The sequence below is a fragment of the Coregonus lavaretus genome, assembly GCF_964263955.1.
Source record: "Coregonus lavaretus genome assembly, contig: HAP1_SCAFFOLD_3430, whole genome shotgun sequence".
NCBI lineage: Eukaryota > Metazoa > Chordata > Actinopteri > Salmoniformes > Salmonidae > Coregonus > Coregonus lavaretus.
In genome coordinates, this window is record NW_028163957.1 from 12,501 (window position 1) to 27,500 (window position 15,000).

General features: G+C 46.6%; 1 protein-coding gene across 1 annotated transcript in view; it reads right to left on the reverse strand.

The window, feature by feature from the left end:
• The window catches only part of LOC311117628 (voltage-dependent T-type calcium channel subunit alpha-1H-like), a gene marked incomplete at both ends in the record, with an annotated part of 46,599 nt that overhangs the window by 7,649 nt on the left and 23,950 nt on the right, over window positions 1–15,000 (reverse strand). Inside the window, 4 exons of the mRNA XM_084192562.1 lie at window positions 2,161–2,463; window positions 2,793–3,025; window positions 8,338–8,422; window positions 11,848–12,003. Of these exons, the coding sequence (XP_084048688.1) occupies window positions 2,161–2,463; window positions 2,793–3,025; window positions 8,338–8,422; window positions 11,848–12,003 (777 nt within the window). The remainder of the gene's footprint in view (window positions 1–2,160; window positions 2,464–2,792; window positions 3,026–8,337; window positions 8,423–11,847; window positions 12,004–15,000) is intronic.

Here is a 15,000-nt window from a genome sequence, read left to right on the forward strand (position 1 = left end):
CCAGATATATACACACTGTCCAGATATATACACACTGTCCAGATATATACACACTGTCCAGATATATACACACTGTCCAGATATATACAGACACTGTCCAGATATATACAGACACTGTCCAGATATATACAGACACTGTCCAGATATATACACACACTGTCCAGATATATACACACACTGTCCAGATATATACACACTGTCCAGATATATACACACTGTCCAGATGTATACACACACTGTCCAGATATATACACACTGTCCAGATATATACACACTGTCCAGATATATACACACTGTCCAGATATATACACACTGTCTAGATATACAGTTAGGGAAAAAAGTATTTGATCCCCTGCTGATTTTGTACGTTTGCCCACTGACAAAGACATGATCAGTCTATAATTTTAATGGTAGGTTTATTTGAACAGTGAGAGACAGAATAACAACAAAACAATCCAGAAAAACACATGTCAAAAATGTTATGAATTGATTTGCATTTTAATGAGGGAAATAAGTATTTGACCCCTCTGCAAAACATGACTTAGTACTTGGTGGCAAAAGCCTTGTTGGCAATCACAGAGGTCAGACGTTTCTTGTAGTTGGCCACCAGGTTTGCACACATCTCAGGAGGGATTTTGTCCCACTCCACTTTATAGATCTTCTCCAAGTCATTAAAGTTTTGAGGCTGACGTTTGGCAACTCGAACCTTCAGCTCCCTCCACAGATTTTCTATGGGATTAAGGTCTGGAGACTGGCTAGGCCACTCCAGGAACTTAATGTGCTTCTTCTTGAGCCACTCCTTTGTTGCCTTGGCCGTGTGTTTAGAGTCAATGTCATGCTGGAATACCCATCCTCGACCGATTTTCAATGCCCTTGCTGATGGAAGGAGGTTCTCACCCAAGATTTGACGGTACATGGCCCCGTCCATCGTCCCTTTGATGCAGTGAAGTTGTCCTGTCCCCTTAGCAGAAAAACACCCCCAAAGCATAATGTTTCCACCTCCATGTTTGACGGTGGGGATGGTGTTCTTGGGGTCATAGGCAGCATTCCTCCTCCTCCAAACACAGCGAGTTGAGTTGATGCCAAAGAGCTCGATTTTGGTCTCATCTGACCACAACACTTTCACCCAGTTCTCCTCTGAATCATTCAGATGTTCATTGGCAAACTTCAGACAGTATATATGCTTTCTTGAGCAGGGGGACCTTGCGGGCGCTGCAGGATTTCAGTCCTTCACGGCGTAGTGTGTTACCAATTGTTTTCTTGGTGACTATGGTCCCAGCTGCCTTGAGATCATTGACAAGATCCTCCCGTGTAGTTCTGGGCTGATTCCTCACCGTTCTCATGATCATTGCAACTCCATGAGGTGAGATCTTGCATGGAGCCCCTGGCCGAGGGAGATTGACAGTTCTTTTGTGTTTCTTCCATTTGCGAATAATCGCACCAACTGTTGTCACCTTCTCACCAAGCTGCTTGGCGATAGTCTTGTAGCCCATTCCAGCCTTGTGTAGGTCTACAATCTTGTCCCTGAGATCCTTGGAGAGCTCTTTGGTCTTGGCCATGGTGGAGAGTTTGGAATCTGATTGATTGATTGCTTCTGTGGACAGATGTCATTTATACAGGTAACAATCTGAGATTAGGAGCACTCCCTTTAAGAGTGTGCTCCTAATCTCAGCTCGCTACCTTTATAAAAGACACCTGGGAGCCAGAAATCTTTCCGATTGAGAGGGGGTCATATATTTATTTCCCTCATTAAAATGCAAATCAATTTATAACATTTTTGACATGCGTTTTTCTGAATTTTTGTGTTGTTATTCTGTCTCTCACTGTTCAAATAAACCTACCATTAAAATTATAGACTGATCATTTCTTTGTCAGTGGGCAATCGTACAAAATCAGCAGGGGATCAAATACTTTTTTCCCTCACTGTACACACACTGTCCAGATATGTACACACACTGTCCAGATGTATACACACACTGTCCAGATGTATACACACACTGTCCAGATGTATACACACACTGTCCAGATATATACACACTGTCCAGATATATACACACTGTCCAGATATATACACACTGTCCAGATATATACACACTGTCCAGATATATACACACTGTCCAGATATATACACACACTGTCCAGATATATACACAGACTCACCTCCTCAGCGTCCTCCTCGTCATCCTCGTGGTCGCTATAGTAACGTAGGGTCCCGGCGTCGGGGAGGCGAAAGGTCGTCCCGTTACAGTCAGGTGGGCGGAGCATCGGCACGGTCAGGTACTCTGATTGGTCCAGGATTTCGAAAGACTCCTCCCTGCTCCGACCCCAGCTGGGATTGGACCACTCTGAGCCCGCCCCCTCTGACAGCAGAGAATCCCTCTCGCTGGATTGGCTCTTCCTCTGCTGCAGGCTGGGACCCCGGCCAATAGAAGACCAGCTGGAGCGCCGGCTGTCCCACGGAGACTGACCGAGCACAGCAGAGCACAGAGAGACATTAGGATGTGTTAGCGTGTTATATTGCACGCTGTAGAACTGTGGTTGTCAAACCTCTCCTCGGAGACCCCCAGCCGTTCCATGCATGTGATCTATTCCACAGCTAACACCTGATTCAACTGGTCAACTCATCATCAAGCCCTTGACTAGGTGAGTCGGGTGAGATAGTACAGAGGTACAACATAACTGTGGGGAGAGGTTTGAGAACCACTGGTCTAGAGTGTGTGTGTGTGTGTGTGTGTGAGAGTGTGTGTGTGTGTGTGTGCGTGTGTGCGCGTGTGTGTGTGCGTGTGACTCACCGGCGACCTGGGGTCCAGGGCGTTGCTTGTATCCGTAGAGACGGCGCTGCCCCGTCGAGATTGGCTGTTGCATGTTGTGGGCGTGGCCACGGTGTGAAAGATGAGCGGCGGGCGTTGCCACGGGGACGGCGGTGGCGGTTGTTGCCACGGTGACTGTGTGTGTGGCAGGGGCATGGAGGCTCGGGGGTTCAGAAGGCCATTGGGGGTCAACATCATCGCCTGAAGCTTCAACTCTGTAAAGGGGGTTAGGGGTCAGGGGTCAGGGTGTGTTCTAATTATGAGGACTGTAAGAACAATGTTTAATAGACGGGTTAAAGGGCACCAAGACTGGAACCAACAGGACCCTGAACAGCTTCTATCCCCAAGCCATAAGACTGATCAATAATAGTCAATAGTTAACCAATAGCTACCCGGACTGGAACCAACAGGACCCTGAACAGCTTCTATCCCCAAGCCATAAGACTGATCAATAATAGTCAATAGTTAACCAATAGCTACCCGGACTATCTGCATTGACCCTTTATGCACTAACTCTCTGACTCATCACATATACGCTGCTGCTACTGTTTATCTTTTTTTTAAAAATATATACAGTGAGGGAAAAAAAAGTATTTGATCCCCTGCTGATTTTGTACGTTTGCCCACTGACAAAGACATGATCAGTCTATAATTTTAATGGTAGGTTTATTTGAACAGTGAGAGACAGAATAACAACAACAAAAATCCAGAGAAACGCATGTCAAAAATGTTATAAATTGATTTTGCATTTTAATGAGGGAAATAAGTATTTGACCCCCTCTCAATCAGAAAGATTTCTGGCTCCCAGGTGTCTTTTATACAGGTAACGAGCTGAGATTAGGAGCACACTCTTAAAGGGAGTGCTCCTAATCTCAGTTTGTTACCTGTATAAAAGACACCTGTCCACAGAAGCAATCAATCAATCAGATTTCCAAACTCTCCACCATGGCCAAGACCAAAGAGCTCATTTAATTCAACTCAAATTCCAGGTCCAAGTCTTTGAAATCAGAGATAATTCAATTTCTCTGAATTCTAATGTTAAGTCAATTCCAAGATTTCAATTCCCAGTTCAATATAATCCCCAACAATTCCACAAATTCCAACTCAAATGAAATTCCCTCAGGCATTCAGGCTGATCGTGTCCCTGTTCAGACAGTCTAGCTATACTGGAAATATAGAAAAACATTCAGGCTGATCGTGTCACTGTTCAGACAGTCTAGCTATACTGGGAATATAGAAAAACATTCAGGCTGATCATGTCACTGTTCAGACAGTCTAGCTATACTGGACATATAGAAAAACATTCAGGCTGATCGTGTCACTGTTCAGACAGTCTAGCTATACTGGAAATATAGAAAAACATTCAGGCTGATCGTGTCACTGTTCAGACAGTCTAGCTATACTGGAAATATAGAAAAACATTCAGGCTGATCGTGTCACTGTTCAGACAGTCTAGCTATACTGGAAATATAGAAAAACATTCAGGCTGATCGTGTCACTGTTCAGACAGTCTAGCTATACTGGAAATATAGAAAAACATTCAGGCTGATCGTGTCACTGTTCAGACAGTCTAGCTATACTGGAAATATAGAAAAACATTCAGGCTGATCGTGTCACTGTTCAGACAGTCTAGCTATACTGGAAATATAGAAAAACATTCAGGCTGATCGTGTCACTGTTCAGACAGTCTAGCTATACTGGAAATATAGAAAAACATTCAGGCTGATCGTGTCACTGTTCAGACAGTCTAGCTATACTGGAAATATAGAAAAACATTCAGGCTGATCGTGTCACTGTTCAGACAGTCTAGCTATACTGGAAATATAGAAAAACATTCAGGCTGATCGTGTCACTGTTCAGACAGTCTAGCTATACTGGAAATATAGAAAAACATTCAGGCTGATCGTGTCACTGTTCAGACAGTCTAGCTATACTGGAAATATAGAAAAACATTCAGGCTGATCGTGTCACTGTTCAGACAGTCTAGCTATACTGGGAATATAGAAAAACATTCAGGCTGATCGTGTCACTGTTCAGACAGTCTAGCTATACTGGAAATATAGAAAAACATTCAGGCTGATCGTGTCACTGTTCAGACAGTCTAGCTATACTGGAAATATAGAAAAACATTCAGGCTGATCGTGTCACTGTTCAGACAGTCTAGCTATACTGGAAATATAGAAAAACATTCAGGCTGATCGTGTCACTGTTCAGACAGTCTAGCTATACTGGAAATATAGAAAAACATTCAGGCTGATCGTGTCACTGTTCAGACAGTCTAGCTATACTGGAAATATAGAAAAACATTCAGGCTGATCGTGTCACTGTTCAGACAGTCTAGCTATACTGGAAATATAGAAAAACATTCAGGCTGATCGTGTCACTGTTCAGACAGTCTAGCTATACTGGAAATATAGAAAAACATTCAGGCTGATCGTGTCACTGTTCAGACAGTCTAGCTATACTGGAAATATAGAAAAACATTCAGGCTGATCGTGTCACTGTTCAGACAGTCTAGCTATACTGGGAATATAGAAAAACATTCAGGCTGATCGTGTCACTGTTCAGACAGTCTAGCTATACTGGGAATATAGAAAAACATTCAGGCTGATCGTGTCACTGTTCAGACAGTCTAGCTATACTGGAAATATAGAAAAACATTCAGGCTGATATGTGTCACTGTTCAGACAGTCTAGCTATACTGGAAATATAGAAAAACATTCAGGCTGATCGTGTCACTGTTCAGACAGTCTAGCTATAACAAGCTGAAAATATAGCTGCAAGCAGCAATGAACAGGGTTCACAGGGTGACAGAAAGGCAACTACTATTCCCCAAACCATTAGAGACTGATGTAATGAGCAGCAATGAACAGGGTTCACAGGGTGACAGAAAGGCAACAACTATTCCCCAAACCATTAGAGACTGATGTAATGAGCAGCAATGAACAGGGTTCACAGGGTGACAGAAAGGCAACAACTATTCCCCAAAACCATTAGAGACTGATGTAATGAGCAGCAATGACCAGGGTTCACAGGGTGACAGAAAGGCAACAACTATTCCCAAAACCATTAGAGACTGATGTAATGAGCAGCAATGACCGGGGTTCACAGGGTGACAGAAAGGCAACAACTATTCCCCAAAACCATTAGAGACTGATGTAATGAGCAGCAATGACCGGGGTTCACAGGGTGACAGAAAGGCAACAACTATTCCCAAAACCATTAGAGCCTGATGTAATGAGCAGCAATGACCGGGGTTCACAGGGTGACAGAAAGGCAACAACTATTCCCCAAAACCATTAGAGACTGATGTAATGAGTGTAAATACGACATCTGGAGTGAATCTGACCTATGGTTCATGAGGAGAAGATGATTGCAGAGGAATTTTGAGCAACACGTTCAACTTTTTAGGGTCATCAACGCCATGACCATGATGAACCATGTAAAGTTTGATATCTTAAAAAAATAAAAAATAAGGAAACTATTAACAATTGACTTGTTTGACTATGTAAAGCTAATTCTTAAAAGAATCATAAAACATCTTCTCGTGGACTAAAAGTCAGATTCACTCCAAATGTTGGTGATCACAATAGTCCCTAAAGAGTTTGAAGAAATAATGTTGACGCATTCCAAGATGGCCACAGTGTACCAGCAGATGGCCACAGTGTACCGGCAGATGGCACCAGTGTACCGGCAGATGGCACCAGTGTACCGGCAGATAGATGGCCACAGTGTACCAGCAGATGGCACCAGTGTACCGGCAGATAGATGGCACCAGTGTACCAGCAGATAGATGGCACCAGTGTACCAGCAGATGGCACCAGTGTACCAGTAGATGGCACCAGTGTACCAGCAGATAGATGGCACCAGTGTACCGGCAGATGGCACCAGTGTACCGGCAGATGGCCACAGTGTACCGGCAGATGGCCACAGTGTACCGGCAGATGGCCACAGTGTACCGGCAGATGGCCACAGTGTACCAGCAGATGGCACCAGTGTACCAGCAGATGGCACCAGTGTACCGGCAGATGGCACCAGTGTACCAGCAGATGGCACCAGTGTACCGGCAGATGGCACCAGTGTACCGGCAGATGGCACCAGTGTACCGGCAGATGGCACCAGTGTACCGGCAGATGGCACCAGTGTACCAGCAGATGGCACCAGTGTACCGTCAGATGGCACCAGTGTACCGGCAGATGGCCACAGTGTACCGGCAGATGGCCACAGTGTACCAGCAGATGGCACCAGTGTATCAGCAGATGGCACCAGTGTACCAGCAGATGGCACCAGTGTACCAGCAGATGGCACCAGTGTACCAGCAGATGGCACCAGTGCACCAGCAGATGGCACCAGTGTACCAGCAGATGGCACCAGTGTACCAGAAGATAGATGGCACCAGTGTACCAGCAGATAGATGGCACCAGTGTACCAGCAGATAGATGGCACCAGTGTACCAGCAGATAGATGGCCACAGTGTACCAGCAGATGGCAACAGTGTACCAGCGGATGGCACCAGTGTACCAGCAGATGGCACCAGTGTACCAGCAGATGGCACCAGTGTACCAGCAGATTGCACCAGTGTACCAGCAGATGGCACCAGTGTACTAGCAGATGGCACCAGTGTACCAGCGGATGGCACCAGTGTACCAGCAGATGGCACCAGTGTACCAGCAGATGGCACCAGTGTACCAGCAGATGGCACCAGTGTACCAGCAGATGGCACCAGTGTACCAGCAGATGGCACCAGTGTACCAGCAGATAGATGGCACCAGTGTACCAGCAGATAGATGGCCACAGTGTACCAGCAGATGGCCACAGTGAACCAGCAGATAGATGGCACCAGTGTACCAGCAGATGGCCACAGTGTACCAGCAGATGACCACAGTGTACCAGCAGATGGGACCAGTGTACCAGCAGATAGATGGCACCAGTGTACCAGCAGATGGCACCAGTGTACCAGCAGATGGCACCAGTGTACCAGCAGATAGATGGCACCAGTGTACCAGCAGATGCAGATTAGCATGTAAATCCCCCCCACAGTATCATCTTGGAACTTGTCACACTAGACTAAATTTCACTTGCATCATCCTTGAGGTATTGAGAGATAAACATGGTAAAGATGTCACTGATTGCACATAAAGGAAGATACGTCCTACATGATGGGACCGCTTGCTTGGTTCTCCAACTGATCTTGGCCTCTCTGTCTTCCCGTGAACCCGGTTCATTGCTGCTCGCACCGATATGTATTTAAAACAAATCCTGCAGTGTTGATACTATGAGCATTCATTCCATTAACTGGGGAAATGTCATATATAGAATTCCAATTCAATTCCATTTCAAGAAGTCCAAACAATCTAAGTCCAATCGATTCCAATTCCATAAGTTGAAGATTGTTAAAATTCCAATTTAATTTAAATGTAAAATTCTCCACTTCATGAGTGAATTAAAGAATTGAATTTCAAATTGAATTGGAATTGACCCCAACCCTGGTGAGTGTGTGTGTGTGTATGTGTGTGTGTGTGTGTACCTGCTGCATACAGCTCCTTCATCTTCTCCTCCTCCTCAAAGGTCGACAGTTTCTCATCGTCGGCCTCTGACCTGTTAGCATCACCCTGATGAAGATACCATCATCATCATCACCATCACCATCATCACGAAAATCAAAATCAAATCAAATTGTATTTGTCACATGCACAGAATACAACAGGTGTAGACGTTACAGTGAAATGCTTACTTACAAGCCCTTAACCAACAATGCAGTTTAAAGAAAGAATACCAAAAATAATCACACAAAAATACTTGTATTTCTTATTATTTTATACTGTAACAAAATATTAAAGAGCAGCAGTAAAATAACAACAGCGACGGCTATATACAGGGGGTACCGGTACGGAGTCAATGTGCGGGGGGCACCGGTTAGTCCAGGTAATTGGGGTAATATGTACATGTAGGTAGAGTTATTAAAGTGACTATGCATAGATAATAAACAGAGTAGCAGCAGCGTAAAAGAGGGTGGGTGGGGGGGGCAATGCAAATAGTCCGGGTAGCCATGATTAGCTGTTCAGGAGTCTTATGGCTTGGGGTTAGAAGCTGTTGAGAAGCCTTTTGGACCTAGACTTGGTGCTCCGGTACCGCTTTCCGTGCTGTAGCAGAGAGAACAGTCTATAACTAGGGTGGCTGGAGTCTTTGACAATTTTTAGGGCCTTCCTCTGACACCGCCTGGTATAGAGGTCCTGGATGGCAGGAAGCTTGGCCCCAGTGATGTACTGGGCCGTACGCACTATCCTCTGTAGTTCCTTGCGGTCGGAGGCCGAGCAGTTGCCGTACCAGGCAGTGATGCAACCAGTCAGGATGCTCTCGATGGTGCAGCTGTATAACTTTTTGAGGATCTGAGGACCCATGCCAAATCTTTTCAGTCTCCTTAGGGGGAATAGGTTTTGTCGTACCCTCTTCACGACTGTCTTGGTGTGCTTGGACCATGTTAGTTTGTTGGTGATGTGGACACAAAGGAACTTGAAGCTCTCAACCTGTTCTACTACAGCCCCGTCAATGAGAATGGGGGTGTGCTCGGTCCTCTTCTTTTTCCTGTAATCCACAATCATCTCCTTTGTCTTGGACACGTTGGGGGAGAGGTTGTTATCCTGGCACCACACGGCCAGGTCTCTGACCTCCTCCCTATAGGCTGTCTGGTCGTTGTCGGTGATCAGGCCTACCACTGTTGTGTCGTCGGCAAACTTAATGATGGTGTTGCAGTCGTGTGTCTGTGGTGTTAAATAGATCAGGACCAGGGGTAGAGGCGGGTGGAGCTGTGTGTCTGTGATGTTCAGATGAACAGCTGGACAACCAGTATCAAACAAGGTAGAGGTAGAGATGGATGGAGGGAGGGATGGAGGTAGAGATGGATGGAGGTAGAGATGGATGGAGGGAGGGATGGAGGTAGAGATGGATGGAGGTAGAGATGGATGGAGGGAGGGATGGAGGTAGAGATGGATGGAGGTAGCGATGGATGGAGGTAGAGATGGATGGAGGGAGGGATGGAGGTAGAGATGGATGGAGGTAGAGATGGATGGAGGGAGGGATGGATGGAGGGAGGGATGGAGGTAGAGATGGATGGAGGGAGGGAGGGAGGGATGGATGGAGAGAGGGATGGATGGAGGGAGGGAGGAATGGATGTAGAGATGGATGGAGGTAGAGATGGATGGAGGGAGGGATGGATGAAGGTAGAGATGGACGGAGGTAGAGATGGATGGAGGAAGAGATGGAGGTAGAGATGGATGGAGGGAGAGATGGATGGAGGGAGAGATGGAGGTAGAGATGGATGGAGGTAGAGATGGATGGAGGGAGGGATGGATGAGGTAGAGATGGAGGTAGAGATGGATGGAGGTAGAGATGGAAGGAGGGAGGGATGGATGGAGGTAGAGATGGATGGAGGGAGGGATGGATGGAGGTAGAGATGGATGGAGGTAGAGATGGATGGAGGTAGAGATGGATGGAAGTAGAGATGGATGGAGGTAGAGATGGATGGAGGGATGGATGGAGGTAGAGATGGATGGAGGGATGGATGGAGGTAGAGATGGATGGAGGGATGGATAGAGGTAGAGATGGATGGAGGGATGGATGGAGGTAGAGATGGATGGAGGTAGAGATGGATGGAGGGATGGATGGCGGTAGAGATGGATGGAGGGATGGATGGAGGTAGAGATGGATGGAGGGATGGAGGTAGAGATGGATGGAGGGATGGATGGAGGTAGAGATGGATGGAGGTAGAGATGGATGGAGGGATGGATGGAGGTAGAGATGGATGGAGGGATGGATGGAGGTAGAGATGGATGGAGGGATGGAGGTAGAGATGGATGGAGGGATGGATGGAGGTAGAGATGGATGGAGGTAGAGATGGATGGAGGGAGGGATGGATGGAGGTAGAGATGGAGGTAGAGATGGATGGAGGGAGGGATGGATGGAGGTAGAGGTGGATGGAGGGATGGATGGAGGTAGAGATGGATGGAGGTAGAGATGGAGGGAGGGATGGATGGAGGTAGAGATGGATGGAGGTAGAGATGGATGGAGGGAGGGAGGGATGGATGGAGGGATGGAGGGAGGGAGAGATGGATGGAGAGAGGGAGGGATGGAGGGATGGAGGGAGGGAGAGATGGATGGAGGTAGAGATGGATGGAGGTAGAGATGGATGGAGGTAGAGATGGATGGAGGGAGGGAGGGATGGATGGATGGAGGTAGAGATGGATGGAGGGAGGGATGGATGGAGGTAGAGATGGATGGAGGGAGGGATGGATGGAGGTAGAGATGGATGGAGGTAGAGATGGATGGAGGGAGGGATGGAGGTAGAGATGGATCGAGGTAGAGATGGAGGTAGGGATGGATGGAGGTAGAGATGGAGGGAGGGATGGATGGAGGGAGGGAGGGATGGATGGAGGGATGGAGGGATGGAGGGAGAGATGGATGGAGGGAGGGATGGAGGGAGGGAGATATGGATGGAGGTAGAGATGGATGGAGGTAGAGATGGAGGGAGGGAGAGATGGATGGATGGAGGGATGGATGGAGGGAGGGATGGATGGAGGGAGGGATGGAGGTAGAGATGGATGGAGGTAGAGATGGATGGAGGGAGGAATGGAGGTAGAGATGGATGGAGGTAGAGATGGATGGAGGGATGGATGAGGTAGAGATGGATGGAGGTAGAGATGGATGGAGGTAGAGATGGATGGAGGGATGGATGGATGGAGGTAGAGATGGATGGAGGGATGGATGGAGGTAGAGATGGATGGAGGTAGAGATGGATGGAGGTAGAGATGTATGGAGGGAGGGATGGATGGAGGGAGAGATGGATGAGGGAGGGATGGATGGAGGTAGAGATGGATGGAGGGAGGGATGGATGGAGGTAGAGATGGATGGAGGTAGAGATGGATGGAGGGAGGTAGAGATTCTACAAATATTGTCCAACCAGATATAACCCTGGCCTGTAGAACCCTATATAATCCTGTAAAACCTAATAGAACCCTGTAGAACCCAGTAGAACTCTTACCTCAGCCTGAAAGCCCTCCACCAAGATGGCCACCAGCAGGTTGAAGAGGACGTAGTTCCCAAACGTCATCAGAGCTACAAAGTAGAGAGCAGCGAGAGGAGAGGTGGAGGCCATGCCGTTATACAGGACCACATTCCAGTCCTCCTGAGTCAGGATCTATAGACAGAGAGAGAGAGAGAGAGAGAGAGAGAGAGAGAGAGAGAGAGAGAGAGAGAGAGAGAGAGAGAGAGAGAGAGAGAGAGATGAGAGAGAGAGAGAGAGAGAGAGAGATGAGAGAAGGAGAGAGAGATGAGAGAAGGAGAGAGAGATGAGAGAAGGAGAGAGAGATGAGAGAGGAGAGAGAGATGAGAGAAGGAGAGAGAGATGAGAGAGGAGAGAGAGATGAGAGAAGGAGAGAGAGATGAGAGAGGAGAGAGAGATGAGAGAAGGAGAGAGAGATGAGAGAGGAGAGAGATGAGAGAAGTAGAGAGAGAGATGAGAGAGGAGAGAGAGAGATGAGAGAGGAGAGAGATGAGAGAGGAGAGAGAGATGAGAGAGGAGAGAGAGATGAGAGAGAGATGAGAGAAGTAGAGAGAGAGATGAGAGAAGTAGAGAGAGAGATGAGAAATGAGAGAGAGATGAGAGAGGAGAGAGATGAGAAAGGAGAGATAGATGAGAGAGGAGAGAGAGATGAGAGAGGAGAGAGAGATGAGAGAAGTAGAGAGAGAGAGGAGAGAGAGATGAGAGAAGTAGAGAGAGAGATGAGAGAGGAGAGAGAGATGAGAGAGGAGAGAGAGAGGAGAGAGGAGAGAGAGATGAGAGAAGGAGAGAGAGATGAGAGAGGAGAGAGAGATGAGAGAAGGAGAGAGAGATGAGAGAGGAGAGAGAGATGAGAGAAGGAGAGAGAGATGAGAGAGGAGAGAGATGAGAGAAGTAGAGAGAGAGATGAGAGAAGTAGAGAGAGAGATGAGAGAGGAGAGAGAGATGAGAGAGGAGAGAGAGATATGAGAGAGGAGAGAGAGATGAGAGAAGTAGAGAGAGATGAGAGAAGTAGAGAGAGAGATGAGAAAGGAGAGAGAGATGAGAGAGATGAGAGAAGGAGAGAGAGATGAGAGAAGGAGAGAGAGATGAGAGAAGGAGAGAGAGATGAGAGAGGAGAGAGATGAGAGAAGTAGAGAGAGATGAGAGAGGAGAGAGAGAAGTAGAGAGAGAGAGGAGAGAGAGATGAGAGAAGTAGAGAGAGAGATGAGAAAGGAGAGATAGATGAGAGAGGAGAGAGAGATGAGAGAGGAGAGAGAGATGAGAGAAGTAGAGAGAGATGAGAGAAGTAGAGAGAGATGAGAGAAGTAGAGGTATAGAGGGATAAATGGAAATAGGTAGTGGCCAGGTGATGACATCACACTGCCAGCAGTACTGCCGGTCGAGGAGGGATGACCTCAGCATTCTATCTCCGCTGCCCAGAGAGCATCTAGCTACAGTCCTCATCCTGACTCTGTTGCTATAGAGACAGACAGACTTTTTGACCGGCAGACAGACAGACACATGGGGTTCTAGAACACTGGCCATCGCCCTCGTCGGAAGGGACTCCACTTTCACCATGGCAACAAACGCAGCAGCTGAACATGATAATACCAGGATGAATCCTGTAAACAGAGAACTTCTGACCAGAACAGAGACATATGATACACTGTGTGTGTGTCTCAATTCAATTCATTTCAATTCAAAGGGCTTTATTGGCATGGGAAACATATGTTTACATTGCCAAAGCAAGTGAAATGCCCTGTGTAGCTCAGTTGGTAGAGCATGGTGCTTGCAACGCTTAGAGTTGTGGGTTCGACTCCCGTGGGGGGACCAGTATGAAAAAGAATGTCACTACTGTAACATAGGCCCTCCCTACTCTAAGTCGCTCTGGATAAGAGCGTCTGCTAAATGACTCAAATGGCAATTAAAAACTAAAGGTGAAATAAACAATAAATATTAACAGTAAACATTACACTCACAAATGTTCCAAAAGAATAAAGACATTTCAAATGTCATCTTATGTCTATATACAGTGTTGTAAGGATGTGCAAATAGTTAAAGTACAAATGGGAAAATAAATAAACATAAATATGGGTTGTATTTATAATGGTGTTTGTTCTTCACTGGTTGCCCTTTTCTTGTGGCAACAGGTCACAAATCTTGCTGCTGTGATGGCACACTGTGGTTTTTCACCCAGTAGATAAGGGAGATTATCAAAATTGGGTTTGTTTTCGATTTCTTTGTGGGTCTGTGTAATCTGAGGGAAATATGTGTCTCTAATATGGTCATACATTTGGCAGGAGGTTAGGAAGTGCAGCTCAGTTTCCACCTCATTTTGTGGGCAGTGTGCACATAGCCTGTCTTCTCTTGAGAGCCAGGTCTGCCTACGGCGGCCTTTCTCAATAGCAAGGCTATGCTCACTGAGTCTGTACATAGTCAAAACTTTCCTTAAGTTTGGGTCAGTCACAGTGGTCAGGTATTCTGCCACTGTGTACTCTCTGTTTAGAGCCAAATAGCATTCCAGTTTGCTCAGTTTTTTTGTTAATTCTTTCCAATGTGTCAAGTAATTCTCTTTTTGTTTTCTCATGATTTGGTTGGGTCTAATTGTGTTGCTGTCCTAGGGCTCTGTGGGGTCTGTTTGTGTTTGTGAACAGAGTCCCAGGACCAGCTTGCTTAGGGGACTCTTCTCCAGGTTCATCTCTCTGTAGGTGATGGCTTTGTTATGGAAGGTTTGTGAATCGCTTCCTTTTAAGTGGTTATAGAATTTAACGGCTCTTTTCTGGAATTTGATAATTAGCGGACCTCAGACCTCACAACCATAAAGTTGTCATGGCAACTGGACCTTTTTTGGAACACCATTATTTTTGTCTTACTGATATTCACTGTCAGGTCTGACAGAATCTGTCCAGAAGATCTAGGTGTTGCTGTAGGCCCTCCTTGGTTGGGGACAGAAGCACCAGATCATCATCAAACAGTAGACATTTGACTTCAGATTCTAGTAGGGTGAGGCCGGGTGATGCAGACTGTTCTAGTGCCCTCGCCAATTCGTTGACATATATGTTGAAGAGGGTGGGGCTTAAACTGCATCCCTGTCTCACCCCACGTCCCTGTGGAAAGAAATATGTGTGTTTTTTGCCAATTTTAACCGCACAC